Source organism: Phascolarctos cinereus, unplaced genomic scaffold (assembly GCF_003287225.1).
Source record: "Phascolarctos cinereus isolate Bilbo 61053 unplaced genomic scaffold, phaCin_HiC Scaffold_4;HRSCAF=312, whole genome shotgun sequence".
Taxonomy (NCBI): Eukaryota; Metazoa; Chordata; class Mammalia; order Diprotodontia; family Phascolarctidae; genus Phascolarctos; species Phascolarctos cinereus.
The window spans coordinates 414002294-414021687 of record NW_027555847.1 but is presented as its reverse complement, the minus strand read 5'-3'; the positions used below and the strand labels follow the sequence as shown (position 1 = coordinate 414021687).

The following is a 19394-nucleotide window of genomic DNA, read 5'->3' as shown; positions in this document are numbered from 1 at the left end:
TACAGTTGAACATCTGATCTCTCTAAATTAAATTCACTCATATATAAAACAATAATATTCATGTTTTCTGTGGGAGAGGCTTTTGGAGCTTGTGTTGCTCTTCTCTCCATGTCCAAACAATTTTCAATTACTTCAAAAATAATTCATGGTATTTCAAATCTGCATTATATACATGTCACAAATATACATGGCCCAAATACAAAGTACTACTTCACACTACTTCACTACTTCATGTATGTGCGTATACGTGCATATACAATATAATACATGTGCATATTACAATGGTACATAAAAAGAAAAGGTAACATTAATGACAATAATAATGATAATAATGATAGTTTAATATAATGACAGCATATGTATAACACTGCACATAAAAATAAAGAAAAAAAAATAGCATATAATTTATTGGGAACTATTTCTAAATGCACAAGTAACTACATTTCCTGTTTCTTCTAAACCTTGTAATTATCCTAGTCAGAAGTTGAACAGTTACATTAATTTTTGTGTATGTTATATATCATTTCCATGTACATCTCAGAACTTGATGATAGAAGCTATCATCATCTTTGAGTTTCATAGATTATTATCTTTTCCCTATGGATCACTGCATATGAAGTATTAAGTAGGAAATGTACTGTCTGTGGATCCAACCTTCCCAATTTGTCTGCATTGGTGTCTACCTCAGGTCTAGGTAGAGTTGTTGGCTTTCTGTATGTAGTGTTTGTTCACTAGAAATTTTATTCTCAGAGGCATCATTTGGCTTAGAAAGCAGAGTTATAATTGGTGGGCAGTCTCTTTTCAAAGTTCTCAATGATTATCCATCAGTACTTCCTCATACTCATCAGCTAATCGACCTAACACTCATTTGGGCAATAGATGGATGGTTTCTATGTATTATTTTTATTATGAGGTCCCATTATTTACTGGTGTTATTCTATATAAAAACAAGTTGCTTAGTTATTCAATAACTTGATAAATATTGGATCTCTGGTGACTTATGGAGGCTTTTAGAGCTATGGCATTTGTGTATACATTCAATAGTTACACATAATAACTGTGTGTTTATACTGTTGAGGGTAAGGACCTATGATTTCATTTTCATGCTTCTAGTATGGAAACTCTCTTTGCTGATATAGGTTAGCAGCTTGTCTATAACTTATTGTCTGTAGACACTAAAAGCTACGTGGCTTGACCATAGTCACCCAGCTACTACGAGTCTGAGGCACCATTTGAATGCAGGTGTTCCTGATTCCAAGTCTAGCTCTCTTTCCATTTACCTCTCTACATCTATTATTGTATCTTATGCATTTCTTTCCAAGTATTTTTAAGCTTATCTCTATGTTACTTTTCTTTCTAACTTGGCTCTCATAAGGTAAAAGTTGGTGACAAAGAAGTGGATGTAATGGATGGCTTCAGACTATACATCACTACAAAACTGCCTAATCCTGCCTATACACCTGAAATCAGTGCTCGAACTTCCATCATTGACTTTACTGTAACTATGAAAGGCTTGGAAGATCAGTTACTTGGAAGAGTCATTCTCACAGAGAAACAAGTAGGTGGAAAAAATGTCTCCTCAGCATATTCCTCACCCAGAATCTTGCAGTGATAAAAAGTGATCTATAATTTACAGTAAGCTTTATTTTTGTAATTTCCTCTCACTTGAACACTTATATGTTATTTCCTTTGTAGTTTCTAAAGTAATTCCCCTTACTTTACTAAAATTTTTCAGTTTTTCTATATATCTCATATATACATATGTATATAAATGAAACAAGAAGACTATTTAAAAAATTGTCATTATCATTACTATAGTCCATTTTTTTCTTTCCAAAGATTTTGCTCTGTTGTAAGTTTTCTCCAGTTTACTTTTATAGTCATAAAATCTGTGACTAAATTACCCTTATATTTTTCTTATGAAAATGTTTTGCTAAATGTCAACTGAATTATCAAAACATCTCTTTTCATTCAGATGGCAAATGGTCCCATATTTTCACCTTCATTGTTGGCTATTTTTTACCTCAATGTCCGGCCAGCACTTCCAACTTGACATACTATGTAACCAGCAACACTGAACTCATTTTCCTTCCTCCCTTTCCCCAGATCCATTCCATACCAAAACTTCTATATGTTGATAGTATCTACTATCCTAATTCTCACTTTCTAAAGTTTGGAGTCATATTTAACTCTTCTGTGTTCCTCACTTCCCCCGTCAAATCACTTAGCAAACACTGTTCATTCCATTTTGGTTATATCTGGGACATCCATTCTCTTCATTCTGTGGAAAATGCTATTTAATTCAGGCCCTCATCAATTCTTGGACTACCATAATAATTTCTTAAGTAGTCTCTTTGCCTCTCTTTCTTTTCCATTGCACACTTTTCACAGCTTACAAAAATCTCTAGGGCAAAAAAAATGTTTTTCCTTTACTCATAAATCTCCAGTTTTTCCTCATTGCTTAAATGATAAAATATTAATTCATTAATTTTGTTTTGAAGGCCCTTAATAGCTTGGCTCCAGTCTATCTTTCTAGATGTGGCTTGTCCTTCATTCTCAAAGAGGACCATGACATCAGAGAGATGATGACATGACTTGAAATTGAATTTGATTTGAGTGAGGGAGGGCTGCGCAAAGTCACTAGCCTCACTTTCTCCTCTGGAGCCATCTGCATCCAGTGGCCAGATATCTATCAAGACAACTGGAAATGACCCCAGATGCAGTGGAAGAACTTGGCCTTTTTAAACTAAGGTCTTTTCAAATTCTCACTTTCAGTGAGGCAATGCTCATTAGTGAATAGACCTCTTTAAGAAGTGAGTCAAGGGATGGCCCATTTAATAAAAAAAAAAAATCTAACAGGGAGGTGAAGACCCTCAGGGTTGCTGGTCCAAAGAGAAACAGTTACTATTTACTTTCACTCTTAGCCAGAAGGGCCAATAAATAACCATTAAGTGGTTCTTGGGCAGGGGCCTATTGTTGTCCAATCAATGAGAAGGAGAGTGAATTGGGTTTAAGGCATGGTCTTTGAGAAACAAATCTAGCCAGTAAACCCCAAGTTAAGTAGGTAAGTTGTAGCCATCAAAATTACCTTCCTTTGGACAGAACTCCCTCAGGTAACAGGAGGAGAGGAAAGAAGAGGAGAGGAAAGGGGAGGGGAGGGAAGGAGATGAGATTTGGGACTCGGATACCCTCTTAGCCCAATTTCATATACTTTACAAATGTAACATCTTTTTCCTCTTTCCTGATTCCTCAAATTTCTTAAAACAATTTGTATGAATATTTTACTTTTATTTATTATATTCCCTTATTAGATTATTAAAAAAACTTCTTGAAGAAATAGACTATGTGACTTTGCGTTCTTATCCTAAATATCTGTATTCTTCCTTGTTGAAAATATAGGCCAAAACAGAAAATTAACAAATATTCGTTGAATAGAATAGGTATTTCCAAGGCACTTGGATGCCTATTGGGTGTGGTATATGGGAAGTTTCTGATTATGAGCTGCTGATATAAGTGCTTGATACTGGAAATGAGCCATGCCTTAAGTTGTGTAATAAATTCTGTGTGCTATAAACACACAGCTTTCCATTTTCATTGTCACAGAGCACTGTAACCTAGTATCCCTACCTCCTCCCAACTTCTTCCAGGTATTCTAGTCATGATGAAATCCCTATATAATCAATATCTTAGACACTAGCTTATATAGGGAAAATTTTATCTCAAGTTGGCTTTGCTAATTGCATATATATGTATGTATGTATATACACGTGTGTGTATATATATAGATATACATTTTATATCTATATATATGTTTGTTGTTCACTTATTTCAGTTGTGTCTGCTTTTTGTGACTCCGTTCGTGTGTGTGTGTGTGTGTGTGTGTGTGTGTGTGTGTGTTTTGACAAAAATACTGGAGTGGTTTGCCATTTCCTTCTCCAACTCATTTTACAGATGAGGAACTGAGGCAAACAGGGTTAAGTGACTTGTCCAGGTTCACACACTAGCAAGTGTCTGAAGCTGAATTTGAATTCAGGAAATGAGTTTTCATTTCAGGCCTGACTCTCTCTATCCACTAAGCCACCTAGCTGTTCAATCTATATAATAGCCTAAGCTAAACTATAGTCCAAATTATCATTATTCTAAAATATCTAGGTATATACTTTCTTGATTGCAAAAGCTTGTCAAAGGAAGATTCCATCTCAAGAGGCATCTTTTCCTAAGAAGGACAATTACATCATAATAAGATGGATTTTATCTATGGATACATGCAATCTTTCAACAAAGTTGCCATTAGCTGATATAATGCTCAGAAGATTGGCAATTCTCTGAACTCTCACTCCACTCGAATCATATATCTTCCCATTCTTCTTTAAACTGTATGCTTGTATCCTTTTCTTGAGTACTTAAAATGTATTTCTAATTCTTAATATCTCCACTCTCAAAGATAAAGTCTTACACATGGAAAGTTTTTTAGAATCATAAGGAAAATGAAATATTAAAAGAATGTTACTACCATCAGTTTTGTTAATCTTTTCTAGTTTTTGGTCTATGGAGAATATAATGGAGGATTAAAAAACCCACAACACTTTATCTCAATCCTTGCCATTTTGAAAAAAGGAAGAGTCATTCAACCTGGTAGAGAAGGAACTATAGTTTGGTAAGATAGATGGTAACTTAGTGAACAACATCCAAGGAGGCACATGAAAGATATTTTAAAATAGTATTTTTTGTAAATCCTTACATTTTATACTTTTAAAAATCTTGGTCAGCATCCTGATAATTTCAGCTTTTTTTTTTTAAGAAATAATCCTTTAGATCCTTTCTTTGGCCCAAGGACTTTCACCCCTCAATACCTTTTGGAGTCTTCACTGATCACTGAATCCTAACCAGAGTCATCAAACCTGATGATCCTTAATCCATGAACCTGTTTGGATTCCAAGGTTGAGAGATAAAGCATTTTTTAATAACTACTTATTTTGCCACTTTTCTCAACCATGGTCACTATAACTGAATGGTTAAGTCTGGTAGTTACTTCCTATTTCTCTTTGACAGACAGAGGGCACCTTGTTTTCATATGATCCAGACAACAATATTTTTTCAGGGGTTATTTAGTAATAGTAATAAAAGATAACATTTATATAGTGATTGATTATGTGCCAGACACTATTTTAAGTGCTTTATATTATTACCTTATTTAATTGTCACAACAACCCCAGGAGGTAGATGCTGTTATTAACCTCATTTTATATATGAGGAAACTGAAGAAAACAGTGGGTAAGTGATTCATCCAATGTTGAACAGCTAATAAGTATCTGAATCTGGATTTGGACTCAGGTCTTCCTGACTCCAAGCCTATTGCTCTACACATTGAGCCACCTAGTTTCCCCTATTTTAAAGAATGAAATACACAAATTCAAAATAATATATAAGAGCAACACAATCAGTAAAATAAAAAGGTATACATACATATGTGTATATACATATATATGTATGTATGTATGTATTAAATATATATTTCCAGCACCAAAGTAGTTTGTACTTAAGTTTACTAAGTTATTCTTTCTAGCTTGTAGTCCTAGGGAACCCTGTGGCCTCCTCCACAGAGGAGAATGGTATCTTCCACCCCAGAATACCTAACAGGATGTTATTTGCTCAAGTGGAAGTGCTGGTTCAAGTTTATTTGCCCAGTGCTCAAGCCTTATTTCCTGACAATCATGGATCCTCTTGATTATATAACAGGTTTTTGGAACTCCAACTGTCTTGCATGTAAACATTTAGCTACCTTTCCAAGTGACCATGAGTTCTTATGGCAACATCATATAACTGGTCATAGAATCTTAGATTTGGAAGGAATTAGAATAGATTAGAGAGCATTTAATTCAACTCATACCTATAAAAAATCTTCTACATTGTACCTTTCAAGTAGTCACCCAATCTTGACTTAAATATCTCTAGTAAAAACTACCACTTAAGCCCATTCCACTTTTATAAACCTTCATTTTTTATTATGTTACCCTTTGGCTCCAGGTCTTTTGCCAGTATTGCCATAGAGATCTCAGACTCTAGAAATAACTAGACAGACTGTCAGAGAATTCAACACTTTAGTAATGTTGTATAACTTGTGAAGAAGAGAAGCCGTGCCTAAGTGAGGTTGTATGGAGTTGTTACAGGAGCACCCCCTATCATGGGTAATCACTCTGTATCCTGAGACTTTTCCAGGATGGAATTTCAGGATAGTAATAATCAGAACTGATGGGATAGACGGAGATTAATGAGTGAGATCTGAATTCTAAATGAGTGCTATGCTTCTTCTTACCATCTGCTAATGGAATTAGCTCAACACCCCTTAATTGCCAGAGGAGCTGTAGGCCACTCACCATTGGTTCAACCTTATTTCCTCCTAGCACAGGAGATGAAGAGATAGAAGGGGAGACAGAGGCAAGTCCCTCCTGGTTGCTAGGCAGAAGTCATCAGTGCTTATGTTGTTTACTTTACGCATGTTCATTTGCCTGATAAATGCAAAATCTGATGACTACCCATTTTCTTTTTTGCAAATAATGTCAGCTCAGAGAAAGAGAGTTGGGAAGAGGTCTTGACCCTTAAAGGAGGTTGGAAACATTATCCCTTTTTCAGCTGAGAGATGAGGTTGGGGAGGAGTAGACACTAATTCAATTTGGATTTCACATAAGCAAGAAAGTCTCATAATTATATCCCTTAGAATAACTCAGAGATGCCTTTGAATTAAATGATAGCCTAGAAAGGATCACCCATCGGTGGGGTGGCAATGGGGAATTCATTATCACTTACTTATATAACTAAATATAACTTTCTGCAACTTCAACCTTGCGTTTCTAGGCAGAGTTAAGCAGAATTTGTGTAATCCTTCTTCTACATGCTAGCCCTTCAAAAACTTGAAGATCACTCTCATATCCTTTCTATGTTTTCTCTTCTCCAGACCAAACATACCCATTTCTTTTAATTGATCCTCATATAGCATGATCTCAAAATTTATAACCACTATGGTGATGACAACAACTGAACACAATAATTCAAATCTCCTTTGACTAGGGCAGAGCACAATAGGACAACCACCTTCTTAGTCCTCAACATTAAGCCCCTCTTCTACCAGCTTATTGCATAAACCTTTTGTCTGAATTCTTGGCCCATATTGACAGTTCAGTCCATTAAAGCAGATCATTTTTTTTCAGATAAAGTGATATGATTAAAATTTGCATAGTTTTATGGTTTTTCTAAATCATTTCATTTAATCTTCCCTATGATAAAGTCAGGCATTATTACACCTCCCACCTTTTTTTTTTTTTTTACAAACAAAGAGGTTGAGACTCAAAGATGGTTAAATGATTATCCCATAGTCACACTTCTTATGTCAGAAGTAGAATTTATAGCAAAAGAGATCATATGGGAATTGGGCTCATATATTGAAACCAATATCTGAAAAAAAAATCCCACCTAAAACATGTCCAGTAAAGCAGTCATCCAAATTCAATTTAAATCCTTAGAATTAGAGGGAGTCTACCAAAGCAGCCTATTCCATATTTGGATGACACTAATTGAAAGGATGAGAAAACAGGCTTGTCCTGATTTGAAAGTTAGCATACATTCCAGTTCCCATCTTTTTGTCCAGTCAGTAGTCCTCATCTTGAATTTTGGAAGCTGATTTTTGAACCATTTTGAAGACATTAAGTTCCATCTTATTAGATTAAGTCCAATATGCTAGTCTATCCAGAACTTTGCGGATTCTGCTGTCTGTTAAGAATCACTCCTAGCTTTGCAACATCTATAAGACCAAGAAACATCTATGCCCATATTTAAGTCACTGATAAAGCTGTTTAATAGTAAAGAACCAAGCACAGAACCTTGAGGGACTCTACGAGAGACCTTCTTGATGCTGAGCCATATAATACGCAGACTTCATTTTCATCCCTTTTTGAAAAAAAAAAGATACATTTGCCCTTTTCCAGTCTGGTAACACATTTCCAACTCTATACCAGCTTTCAGAGATACTCTCCTGGTTTTAGGAAGTACTTCCTCTGGGCCAAGTAGCTAGATCTCATCTAGGACGGGGAAGTACTTGTTTACTGGCTCCTTCCTTGTCTTGGATATCAATTTCCTCTTAACCATTTTTAAAAATTGCCATTATAGTCCAACAATTATTCTTTTTGACAAGAAAAATAGAAGTGGAGCAAAATAAAAGTTGAGTAGTTCTCCTTTGCCTCTTTTTTCAGCTCACACAGGGTCCTATGCCTTCTTTCATCCTCTGTACCAATATAGTTTTAAATAGATAAACACACACACACATCAGCCATTTGTTGTCACCCTTTGTATTCCACACCAGCCTCATTATAGTTTGAGATTTAGTACCCCTGACACATTTTTCTAAGAATCTAAAAATACCTTTGTGTTGTCCTTAGCATTCTTCACCAACCACAGCTGGTCCAGAACCTTAGTGTTCCTGACGTGACACTATTCTTACAGAACTCTTAACAAGATGGTGACAATGGAACACAAGATCTGATATGTCCTCCCAAACTGGAAACATTTAAAGGAGGGATATGATAATGTTCAATTTTCTTTTCATCCAAGAATTAGCCTAGCTAAAGTGCATTTGTTTTTAGCAGAGTTATACTGTATTATTTAACAGTATTATTTTGTTAAGAGCTCATACCTATATTTTTCTTAATCCTTTCCAAAAATTCCTGGCAACCAAAAAATAAGGATTTTAATTGAGCACAAATAGCTTTATTCACCATGCCAATACTTATTTAATTGATTGTGCACAACCTAAAATAAATTGTTTTACTCTATGTTCTGCAAGGTTTTTTCTTTTTTGGTTATTCTTCTGTCTGAGTAACATTCTTATTTATATTCTGTTTACCAGAGTCAATTCTAGGTAAAATTATGAGGTAGACAAAATATCCAATCCATATTCAATTTAATTGCCTCTACTCCCACATCTACTCTACTTATAAATTATTTCTCCTGCTTCCTCATGTCCTGTCTCATCCAAGGCAGGGCTGACAATTACCAGCGATTAAGCAATTACCTGATTAAATGCTGGGGGAAGGAGAAGCAATTTCAGTCTTAAGCTGAGAATGTTAGTGTAAGGCACGATGCTGTTTATAGCCATGGTAAACAAATTAAGAATGCCCTTAGATGAAGCTATAAGAAACCCACTAGAAACTAAACTAGTGACCTGAGCATTTAGCCTGTTCCTTCCTCAAGGTTGAGACTGGGAAATGCTCTTGCACTCAACAACTGAGAAGTCCATCTTCAATTAAGGGCTGTCCTGTTTTACAGAAATTTACAGGACAACCATCTTAGAAGGAGATATATGGCCTCTGGCTGAGCACCTTGTCTTGAGCACCTGTATGAAAAATGTTAATGTGACCATGATTGGAGTCTGTTAAGCACTCATGTGATTCCTATTCCATCCCATCCTCCCCAGAAGATTGCCACCTTTATTATTCTACTATGCCCCCAACCTAGCATTTTACCAGTGTTCCTATATGTGAGATATGGAATACTACTGCCTCTGAAGAACAAAAGATGAGCATAGTACTTCTTAGCTGGAGATGCTAGGATGAATTGGCATCATGGGTGCATGTAGAGGGCAAGGAGAAGGGCTTGACATGGGGTGAGGGAGGAGATAGAGGAGAAATCCATCTGATATGAGAGGAGAGGAAAAGAGGGGGTTCTTGTCAAATGGCCTAAATGTTTTCAATGATATTTGGAGTAAGGTTCTCAGCTGAGAGAGTGGAGGCAAAGAGTGTGATGGGAAATTTGATATCAGAAGTAAAGGTTTAGAAAAGCCACTGGAGTGAGGGGGGATTGTGAATCAATTTGGGAGGCATAAAAGAATTTCCTTGCACAATCTGGGGCCCATTGAGATTATTTGATGAATCTGGGGATCATGCCATATGAGGATCAATTGGAGAAAATGGGCATATTTAGCTTGGTGGAGAGAAAACCGAGAAAGGATTTTGCATGACTACTTTACCTCTAGTTTATCCTTCTAAGGCTCTCATTTACTTCAAGACCTTTGCTGAGTTGTTCTAGGAAATAGGTTTATGGGACATCTTACTTGTGTAAAATCCCAACTGGATTTTTGTCCCATCTCCCTCATCCAAGTAGGTGGTGCAATGGATATAGTGCTCCACCAGAAGTCAGCAGGATTCATCTTCCTGATTACAAATCCAGTCTCAGACACTTTTTAGCTGTGTGACCCTGGGAAAGTCATTTAACCCTGTCTGTCCCAGTTTCCTCATCTGCAAAATGAGTTGAAAATGAGTTGGAGAAGGAAATGGCAAAGCACTTCAGTATCTTTGTCAAGAAAACCCCAAACAAGGTCACAGAGAATTGGACACAACTGAAATAACTGAATAACAATGACAACAACAACCACCTTGCATCTCCATCTTAGCTCTCTGCTGAAAGAATAATATTTCTAATCTTTTTAAAGGGTCAAAACCTCTTCTCAACTCTTTTTCTCTTTGAACTGGCATTAATTACAAAACATGGCTGTAGGTGGCCACCAGATTTTGCATTTATCAGGCCAATAGATATGCATATGATGACAAAGTATAAAAGCAAACAATAATAAATACTGGTTGCTTTGGATAGTAGCTGGAATGGACAGGCCACTGTTTCTCATCTTTCTTTTCTTCCTTTGTGCTAAGAGGAAAGAAAATGGGACCAATAGTGAGTGATCCACAGTCCACATAGGAAATTGAGAGATTGGGCTCATTTCCTTAGTAGGTGGTAAGAAGAAACATAGCAACCAGGCAGCTGGCAAATCAGACCTCACCAATTTTCCAATGAGCTCTCATTAATATCTGTCTATCCCATTAATTCTGATTATCACCACCCCGAAACAGTACATTGAAAGAGTCCCAGGGCATGGAGGGGTAAGGGTAGTGGGAAGGTACACCATGCCAGAGAGTCTCCCTCTAACAACCCGACTCAATTCCAAATCACATATGGCTGTCAAGATGAAATCTCTTCTGGTTTGCCTTTCTTACAAGTTACAATGCCAAATTATTAAAATTTGCCAAACTGGTGAATTCTTTGATATTCTGGTCAGTCATTTCTAGAATCTGAGTACTTGATGAACATGTGACAAAATTACATCTCTCTGACTTCATGCTGGCAGTCAGAGGTCAGATCCAGAGATTGACATGTAATGGAACGGTGTCTCTTTGTCCCCTGGAGGCAAGACTATTACATTAGCTTTCTAATTACTGTCCCTTCTTTCAATCTCCCCAATCCATCCTCCACACAGTTGTCAAGATAGTTTTCCTGAAGCAGAGGTCTGACCATTTTATTACTCTGTTCAAAAATATTTAATAGCTCCCTGTTGTCACTATGAGAAAATAGAAGTTCTCAGATTTTATTTAAAGACTTCTATAATCTGGCTTCAACCTACTTTCCCAGGTATATTTAATTTTATTCTTCTTCAGGCTCCTTTTTGAATAGCCCTATTTTATGTTACTTGAACTTAACATTCCATCTCATATCTCTCCTTTTGCGTAGGCTATCCTACATGCCAAGAAATCACTAGTTTTTCCACACTTCCCTTTTAGAATCTTTTGTTTTCTTTAAAATTTCCCCAAAGCCTTAATTGTTAGTGTTTTATGGCTCCACAGATTATCCTATATTTGCTTATTATCATAGAGTCATATCTCCCTTGTTTGTGAACATGCTGTACTTCCCTAATGTAAGTTAAGAAGGTAAGTTCAGTTAGGGCAAAGACTCTTCTGCATTATCTTGTATCCTTATTGTCCAGGTCAGTGTTTCAGATGTAGTAGGTGCTTATATTTACTGAAATTGATTGAATTGAAATTAAACATCTATTTTAGTAACTTACTGATTCCTATCTTTCTGGGGAACATAGTTCATATTCTTTGAAGTTTTGTCATCACTTATGATACATGTCCTTTCTCTTTCCCTCAATGGAAGCCTGCCATCATACTTTCTTCAAACATAGTACCTAATAAAGCAATTTAAAGATTACACAATTTTTTTCACCATCATCAGGAATTGGTGAGTAGCTTAGATGCATTTGTAGAAGCATACATTTCAAAGATCCTTTTATGTACTATTAAAAATAAAATTGCAAAAGTATTCTTGGTCTTCAATCCTTATGCTCCCTTGACCATAAGACCCAGTAAGTTTAGCCCATTTTGGAAGTGATTTTAAATCTATGCAAACAAAACCAGCAGGTGGCCTATGGAGTGTCTGATCCAAATTAAGAGGGTATATACTATTTCTAACCAAATTGTGAAAGGCTGTGTCCTTGGCTTATCAATGAAATCAAGAGAGATCACTCTTTTATTTATCACCTCAAAGATTGAAAATCCTTCCCTCTTTAAGTCTCATTTTTCTCAACTGTAGAATGAAGGTAAATACCTAGAATCCCTTGATAGTCCCTTTTATTTATGGCTAGGCAATGGGGTTAAGTGACTTGCCCAGGGTCACCTAGCTAGTTAAGTGTCAAGCATCTGTGGTCAGATTTGAACTCAGGTCCTTCTGACTCCAGGCCTGATGCTGTATCCACTGTGCCACCTAGCTGCCCCATGGTCCCTTTCAACTTTATAATTTTAAAGTCTTTATTTTCTAAGAACTTAGATTAGAAAGGGACCTTACAAGTCATCTATTTGAACCACCTTGTTTTACAAATGGGGAAATTGTAATGCAGGGAAATGAAGTGAAGTGAAAAGTGAAATGATTTGCCCAAGGTCTCAGGGCTAGTGAGTAACACACTTGTGATTTGAACCTTGGTTTTCTGATTCAGAATCCATTGGACTTTCTACTACCTTCCAATGCTCTTAAATGGATAGCAAATTAAGTAAATGGTGAAAATACAGAAATAAAATAATATTTTTTCTTTTTACTTTCATTTCATGATACTTCTAATTGTAACAGGAATGTGATGTGGTGATAGTGATTCTATCATTACTGAAGGTACAAAGAAATTGGAATAGAAAGCATTAAATGCTGCTTATTTTGTATCACTTCTTTTGTACAATTTGAAAATCCTTGAAGTAGGTAAAGGAACTAAATAACCACTAAGGAGCTTTCAAATGGAACATGACAACAGATGGAAATAGATGGAAAGAACCTAGTTTTGCTTGAGTTGCTCATCTCAAAGAATTGAGTCACCATGGAACTTCAGAACTTTTGCTTTAGGAAAGAGGCACTTTATTAAAAATGCCATAATGACTCACCCCATCTAGTAGACTGTTAAAGTGCCTATGTGTCAAACTATACTCAGTCAATCAACAATGAATGCTTTGGATGCATTACTTACATGTTGCTTTGGCATCACAAGTCTCATAGCAGTCTCTACCCTCAAGGAGTTTAAATTCTAAATTGGTTTTCAAATTTTTAATTATGTCTTATGTTATTATATATTATGTATAGTATAAATGATATCAATTTTTATTATTGGAATACACAAAAGGTCTTGTACCATCAAAAGTTTTAAAAGGATAATCAAAATAGTTATGATTCATTAAAGGGAGAGCATACAATATATTTCTTAATATGTAGTTCTGATGTTTCTAAAGAATATTTGAATACCATCTGTCCTTTGGAGCATATTAAAATGCATCATGGAGCTAGAAATCATGCATTTGAGTTTTTTATGTGTGTATACACACATATCTATAAGTATCTATACATGTATATACATAATACATGGTATATATACACGTATACAAATACATGCGTGTAAGTATATATTTATTTTTAGTGACCTTTTCATTTAAATTGTAGACATCATGCATATTCTTTTGGTTTTGGTTAATTAGTACACATGTTTATTTCCATGTCTCAATTTTGAATATTTATAATTTCTTTCTGTATAATAATGTTCCATTATATTCATATGTCATAGGTTTTTTCATCCATTTCTTATTGATGGATACCCTCTTTGCTTTTAATACTTTGAAATAAGAAGACATAGAATACTTTTGCTTTTTCTTCAAATCTCAGCATTTAGCCAATATCCTTGACAGTAAATGTTTAATAAATGTTTGTAGATTGATTGCTAGCATAGAAGGTGCTATAGAGATTATTTTGGTATATTTTGGGCCACTTAGTATGGCTTTAAATTTCTTGGCATACAGGTTCAGTAATGGGATTGCCAAGTCAAAGGATGTGGGAACCTTAGGCAATTTTTTGGGGGGAGGTCACAATTCCAGATTGATATTTCAAATAGTTCAACCAATTTAGCAGTTCCACCTAAAGTGTATTAATGTACCAATCATTCCATAGGCTTTAAGTAAAGAATTCTCTGTATTCAATGAACTTGGATTTAAAAGACCTTTTCCTGTCAGGTTCTTGCCACTGTTTCATTTAGCTATGTGAATTTAGGTAAATTACTTAATCTCTCCAAGTCTCAGTTTCCTTCTAAGTAAGGTGGGAATGATGTTTTGTATTACCTACTTATAATGCAGATCAAATGAAGCAAGGCCTAAAAAATGGCCTGAAACTGAAAGTGGTATAAAGTGTGATTTTTTACTGCAGCGTCCATATATATGGAATGGCAGTATTACATACAGGATAGAGAACTGGTCTTAAAGCCATAAACACAACAGTTCAAGTCCTGCCTCTGCTATACCATATGTGACCCTGTACAAGTCACTTAATTTCTTAATTCTCTAGATGGCTCTCCATTGTACATGTTGCAAAGAAGGTACTGCCCTCCATTAATAAGAGGAGTTTTTTTCCCTTGGAGTTCCATTTGATGATGATATCACAGGTCCAGTTGCCATCCTATATCCCATTGTGAGTTCTTAAAGTGAGTCAGTTAAAATATTTCAAAGTTGTCATTTTTAGTTTTGTAGTTTCAGTTCACAATAGGGCTACAGTTTACTCATTTCTGTAGAACTGTTTCTGCCATTTAATTATTGTGTACTGCCACAAGGTAAATAACAGGATTGTGCTATTTTTAAAACTATGATATGAATATTTTTTCCCGAAATTCCAGGTGTGGTGGCTCTTTATTCAAGCTTATTGGGATTTAAAATGAATTTATATATTCTTTATCAAGAGCATATCTCTTTACTGAATGAGTTAAACAGAATATAAGAACAAAGCAGTGGTGTCAAACTCAAATAGAAATGTATGTCTGCAGGCTGTATGTTAACTTAGAAAACAGCAAATTAACATTATTTATATTTAATTTTTATTTATTTTGTTAAACATTTCCCAATTATATTTTAACCTGGTTCCAGAGCATTGTGGAACATTGCAGGCCCTATGTGGCCAGTAACCATGAATTTGACAACTCTGCTTTAGAGCATACTTAAAAAAATCTCTATAGTTAATGGTGGTGGCAGTAGTAACCACAACAACAATAGTACTACTAATAATAGCTAACATTTACATAGTTACAGTTTGTATAATTACACATGTATAACCTGTATCAAAGGAGGGAGGAAGGGAAGAAGGAAGGGAGGGAATTTGAAACTCAAAATTTAAGAAAATGAATATTAAAAAAAATGTTTTTACATGTAATTGGGAAAAATATAAAATATTCAAAAAATAAACAATAACATTTATATAGTACTTATTATGTGTCAGGCATTATAATTAGAATTTTATAATTATTATCTCATTTTTCTTCGCAACAACCCTGGGAAGTAGGTGCTATCATTATCCCCAGTTTCCACATGAGGAAATTGAAGTATATATATCTTAAGAGACTTGCCAGGGTCACATAGCAAGTAAGTGTCTCAGACTGGATTTGAACTTAGGTCTTCCTGTCTCAAGGCCTGGTACTCCATCCTTTGTGCCTCCTGGCTATATTTAGGTTAAGTTCCATTAACTAATAATTTGTGCTGTTTTTCTATATGTAGATATTAATTTGGATAAAGAAAAATGTATTTATGCAAATTAACAGGAACTAGAAAAGGAAAGAACTAATCTTATGGAAGATGTAACAGCAAACAAAAGAAAAATGAAAGAGCTGGAAGATAATTTGCTTTGCCGCTTGACAAGTACAAAAGGGTCGTTGGTGGAAGATGAGAGTCTCATTATTGTGCTGAGTAACACTAAAAAGACTGCAGAAGAAGTAACACAGAAGCTTGAGATTTCTGCTGAGACAGAAATACAGATTAACAGAGCCCGGGAAGAATACAGACCTGGTGAGTTTCAAAATTAAAGACAAATGTCACAGAAACATAAAGTGAGGACAAAGGAGAATTAGAGGAAACGCATGAAAATATGCAAGGTGTATAAATGTGTCAAAAATGTGACTTCATATATTTGCTTTTTCCTATGGGGTTCAGTTTTGGAAATATTCCCATCAATTTGATCCTTTTTCTTAGTAGTGAGTGAATTTTTTGTATGTATCTGTAGTTCCTTGAGGTCAGAAGTTGGCATAAAGTCTTAAAGCTCTATCACAGAATAGGTAACTATTTTCCCTGTTTTTTCTAAGTCATTGAAAGTGAATAATAAGGATTTATTTTTATATTTTTCTGAAAGCTGAGAAATAGGATGTTAGCATCTTTCTACAGTATTGATTCTATGGTCTGTCAATTTGTTTAGATAATTGTGTCCTGATGGGGCTAGTAACGTAAACACAGTCTATACATAGGCCTGTCAGTTTTGCCATTCTATGGCTACAAAAATGATCTCCACTTCCACCAGCTGCTTTGGAAATAGGCACCACCAGTAATGGAATCCTATGGTAGATACCATCTCTGCTCCTTAGAAAGGCAATCAAAAACATTGAATCTACTCATGATATCTTTGGATATGAAGAACAGACAATTTTTATCTTAGCCTGAGGGCTGCTGTCTTTAGCTTTAGAGACTGAACCATAAATAATTACTGCCAAGTTTGAGGCATTTTTGGTAGACAGGTTCCACTCTGGCACAGCTCAAAAGAACTGCACATTAAACCTCAGGGCAGAAACTTTCTCTGGCAATTCTTGGATTAATTTCTCATCCTCTTTTTTTGCTTCCTTTCCCTACTTAAAAAAAGATAAGATAATGCATATTTATTAAGAACTTGGAGATCTTAAGATAGAAAACACCACTAAAAAATAGTATTGTTTTTTGTACTTTTTAACGACTTTAATGAACTATATATTTTAGGCTTAAATTGATCAATATATTCATATTGCTGTGATCTTAGTGGCAAATGTTGGCTGGTTTTGATTAGGAATGCAAATCAAAATAATTGCTCTATTGTACTTAAACTTAGGCTTATCTATTTTTTATGTATAATCTGTTCACTTTGCATGTAGTATAACCTTGGTCTTTGTTCTTTGTTTTTTTTCCCCCAACAGTGGCAACAAGGGGAAGCATACTCTATTTCCTCATCACAGAGATGAGTGTGGTTAATGTGATGTATCAGACTTCACTACGGCAATTTCTGGGGTTGTTTGACCTTTCTTTGGCCAGGTACTATGACACACAAGAAGCTGAGCTGAATTTTCTATCAGTGGGTCCTGGTAGTTACTTGCTAATTTTAATTACAAGCATGTAGCCACTGTGAATTGTTCTGAGTGGCTTGTGTATGCATTTTTATTGAATGCATGTGTGCGTGTGTGTGTGTGTGTGTGTGTGTGTGTGTGTGTGTGTGTGTGTATTTGTGTTTAGAATCTGGGAACTACTGCAATGGAAAGCAGGCACTAAACCTAAACAAGTAAACGAAGGCATGTCATTCTTAGAAAACTGACAAAATGCTGTGTTACAATTGGAGCTGAGCTGAGACTAGGATTGCTGAGAAGAGCAAAGCATATATTCCCCTAGTTCTTCAAATTTATTTTTAGGGTAATCAAATAGCCTAAATGGGCAGCTAGGCAGTGCAGTAGATAGAGCCTCAGGCCAGGAGTCAGGAAGACTTGAGTCAAAATCTGGCCACAGACACTTACTAATTGTGTGATGCTGGACAAGTCACCTGTTTGCCTCAGTTTCCTCACCTGTAAAATGAGCTGGAGAAGGAAATGGTAAACCACTCCAGTATCCTTGCCAAAAAAATCCCAAAAGGGATCACAAAGAGTTGGACACAACTGAAAACAATTTAACAACCACAAAAGTAGGCTAAAAATTCAGAAGTGTTAGTTCTTCAAAGGATTAGTCACCTGAAGTCACTAGACCTTCTTTAGCAACACAGAGCCAGTCAATAAATCAATTAAATATTTATTAAGAGCCTACCTGTGTCCTAGACACTGCGTACAGTGGTGGAGATACAAAAGGAGATGAAAGATAGCCCCTGCCCTCAGGGAGACAACAAGCATACAGATATGTACAAATAAGCTGTATACAGGATAAATGGGAAATAACTAAAGGAGGAAGGCACTAGATTTAGAAGGGGTTAGGGAAGCCTTCCTGTGGAAGATGGAATTTTGGTTGAGACTTAAGGAAGTCAGAGAGACCAGGAGGCAGAGAGAGATGATGAAGAAGAACATCAAAGGGACAGAGAACAGCCACAGAAGATGCCTGGAGCATAGAGACACCACAGACATAGATATCATACAGCTTAGCAGTAAATAAGAATAACTAGTTAAATAGAAAACTGCCATTGCTGCTTCCTCCTCTATGTTCTCCCAGAGTGGTATCCAAGGTGAGTTCCTCAGACCAGTCCTGCACTGATTTCCTTCCCTTCTCCCTTCACCATCACCAGAGAGTAGGGCATAGTTGGTGGTGCCTGACTGTCTCATGACCCCAATATGACTCTTAAAATAACTACAGAAAACAGAATATGCTTCAATTTTAAGCAACAAAATCAAATCATTAAATGAAGCGAAAAGAGCACAAACTTCAACTATGCAAATGAACTAAAATAATTTAAGATGAAATAAAATTACAGTGAAAGAGTCCTAGATTGTTCTATTCAAAGATGTGAGTAGATAGAGTAGATGTCACATTCTACAAAGAAATAGGTAAAAAAAACCCCATTAAGACAAGCAAGCTCTTCTAAAATAAATAGCAAGAAATAGACCAACACCAAGTGAATAAGACCTGCTGTTTGTATGTATCATTCCTAATGAAGAAGAGAACAAAGGAGAGAGTGACCAAGCAGACATCAGAAGGACTAGACCCAATGGAAGAATGACTATTTTTTAAAAATTCTAAATGAGAGGCAAGAACTTGCTTGTTCCCAGCCAGTTCTCCATCTGTGGAAAGGGTACACCTGCAAGTTATTCCTTTTTTTTTTTTTATCATTAAAAAGCCTTTGTTGGTGGAAAGGTAATGAAGGCCCAACGACCTACTCCTTTCATTAAATGACTAAGGTCAACTGTGGACCATAAACAGTGAGTTCCTTTTTTTTTTTCGTAAGTTTTAAAATTTATTTTAAACTGAAATACAAAATAAGTAAAGAAAAAAAACATTGCCATGTACACAGCAGAACATAAGAAA

General features: G+C 35.7%; 1 protein-coding gene across 3 annotated transcripts in view; it reads left to right on the top strand.

Annotated features, from left to right (window-relative positions):
- DNAH5 (dynein axonemal heavy chain 5) overlaps positions 1-19394 on the top strand; it is a 383566-nt gene that overhangs the window by 290418 nt on the left and 73754 nt on the right. For all 3 annotated transcript variants that reach the window (XM_021008643.2, XM_021008644.2, XM_021008641.2), the window contains exons 65-67: positions 1376-1558; positions 15926-16169; positions 17318-17432. In XM_021008643.2, the coding sequence (XP_020864302.1) occupies positions 1376-1558; positions 15926-16169; positions 17318-17432 (542 nt within the window). The remainder of the gene's footprint in view (positions 1-1375; positions 1559-15925; positions 16170-17317; positions 17433-19394) is intronic.